The following is a 1,398-nucleotide window of genomic DNA, read 5'->3' on the forward strand; positions in this document are numbered from 1 at the left end:
AGTCTGTACTAGTACAAAGACTAATATGCATAGGCTTTACTGCCACCTTGTGAATACTTGAAAAACCAGCAGCTTTAAAAAAAAGACATTGCATTTCACATTAGAATTAGTCCATATGGACCTGATTCTACCATCCTTGAATCACATTTAGCCCCACTCATTTCACTGAAAGTGCTTGCTGGACAAGACACTACTTAATGTGAGTAAAAATTTCAGAACTAGACCCTTTACAAAAGAATACAAAATAACTATATAAAATGTCTACAGTCACAATCCACTGGTTTTGTCTTGATTTATTACCATCTTCTTCAAAAAAGAGCACTAAATTCTTTCTGATAAAAATATTGCAGCTCTACATCCAACTTGTATAGCAATCTTTAAAAGTGAATAAGCCGGTGCCTAGAAAACAAAGAAGGACTCTTCAGTAAGCCATGTAGTGTATACAAAAAAAGTGTGTTGTATCATCCCAGTAGCTGCATACTGCAATTTCCTCACACAACTATGATTGGGGGGGGGGGCAAAAAGGGGAAAGTAGAGGGGCCACCCAAAGTTCCTGGCATGTTAAGTTTTCCCTCCTTAATAAATATGGCTAAGTGGTGTTCGGAATACAGGAGGATGTCTATACGCTAAAGATGGAAAGGAATAAAACAGCATTTTGCACACACATCAATCTGATCTTTTCAGCTATGTAGTACTTGAATATTTTTAAATGCAATAGCATATCTGAGCGCACTGCATTAACCATGAAAATTGGCATTTGATAGCAGCATGCCTGGATTCCAATGGATACTATCAAGTTACTGAAAGAAACTGAAAATTTCAGTATGAAAATAAAATCCAACATCATTTAATATCCTAGGGAAGAGTTCTTCAGTGTCACCTTAGATCTATGTCCAGGAAAAAAAAAATTGAGTGAAGAATTTCATGGTATGTACTACTATTTTCTACCCATCCTCTACATTTTCATTAAAGCACTAGATGCACTCACACACACTGCTGAGCTAATAATGCTCTAAACCTACCAATTCTGCATTGTGGTCAAGCCCCATGTCATGATGTTCTAGCTCTTCATCCCGGAACTGTTTTATAATCTTTAAAAAATATGTATATACACAGATTAGTACCAATAGTCTTTATACAGGTGTCATCCAGATTATACTGTACCATAAACTTCTGGCCAAACCACCACCACTTAAGGAATAATAAATCTGAGGATAAGATCTTTTGACAGCTGAATGCTTTTGAGGAACACCCTGTCCTACAGTTTCCAATGAGAAGAACCCATAGCTATAACGTACAAGGCAGAAGCTTCTAAAACAGAGGTAGGCAAGCCCCAACATGCGTGCCAGAGCAAAGGCATTTTGCTTGGCATGCACGCCTCAGGGGAGACGGGGGGGG

General features: G+C 38.1%; 1 protein-coding gene across 1 annotated transcript in view; it reads right to left on the reverse strand.

Moving 5' to 3' along the window:
- Positions 1-278: 278 nt before the first annotated feature.
- Positions 279-1,398, reverse strand: part of COQ7 (coenzyme Q7, hydroxylase) — a 4,615-nt gene continuing 3,495 nt past the window's right edge. The window contains exons 4-5 of the mRNA XM_019512834.1: positions 1,023-1,091; positions 279-399 (exon numbers count right to left, since the gene is read on the reverse strand). Coding sequence (XP_019368379.1) covers positions 322-399; positions 1,023-1,091 — 147 coding nt within the window. The 3' untranslated portion in view covers positions 279-321. The remainder of the gene's footprint in view (positions 400-1,022; positions 1,092-1,398) is intronic.

The sequence above is a fragment of the Gavialis gangeticus genome, unplaced genomic scaffold, assembly GCF_001723915.1.
Source record: "Gavialis gangeticus isolate Ggan-Ray unplaced genomic scaffold, GavGan_comp1, whole genome shotgun sequence".
Taxonomy (NCBI): Eukaryota; Metazoa; Chordata; order Crocodylia; family Gavialidae; genus Gavialis; species Gavialis gangeticus.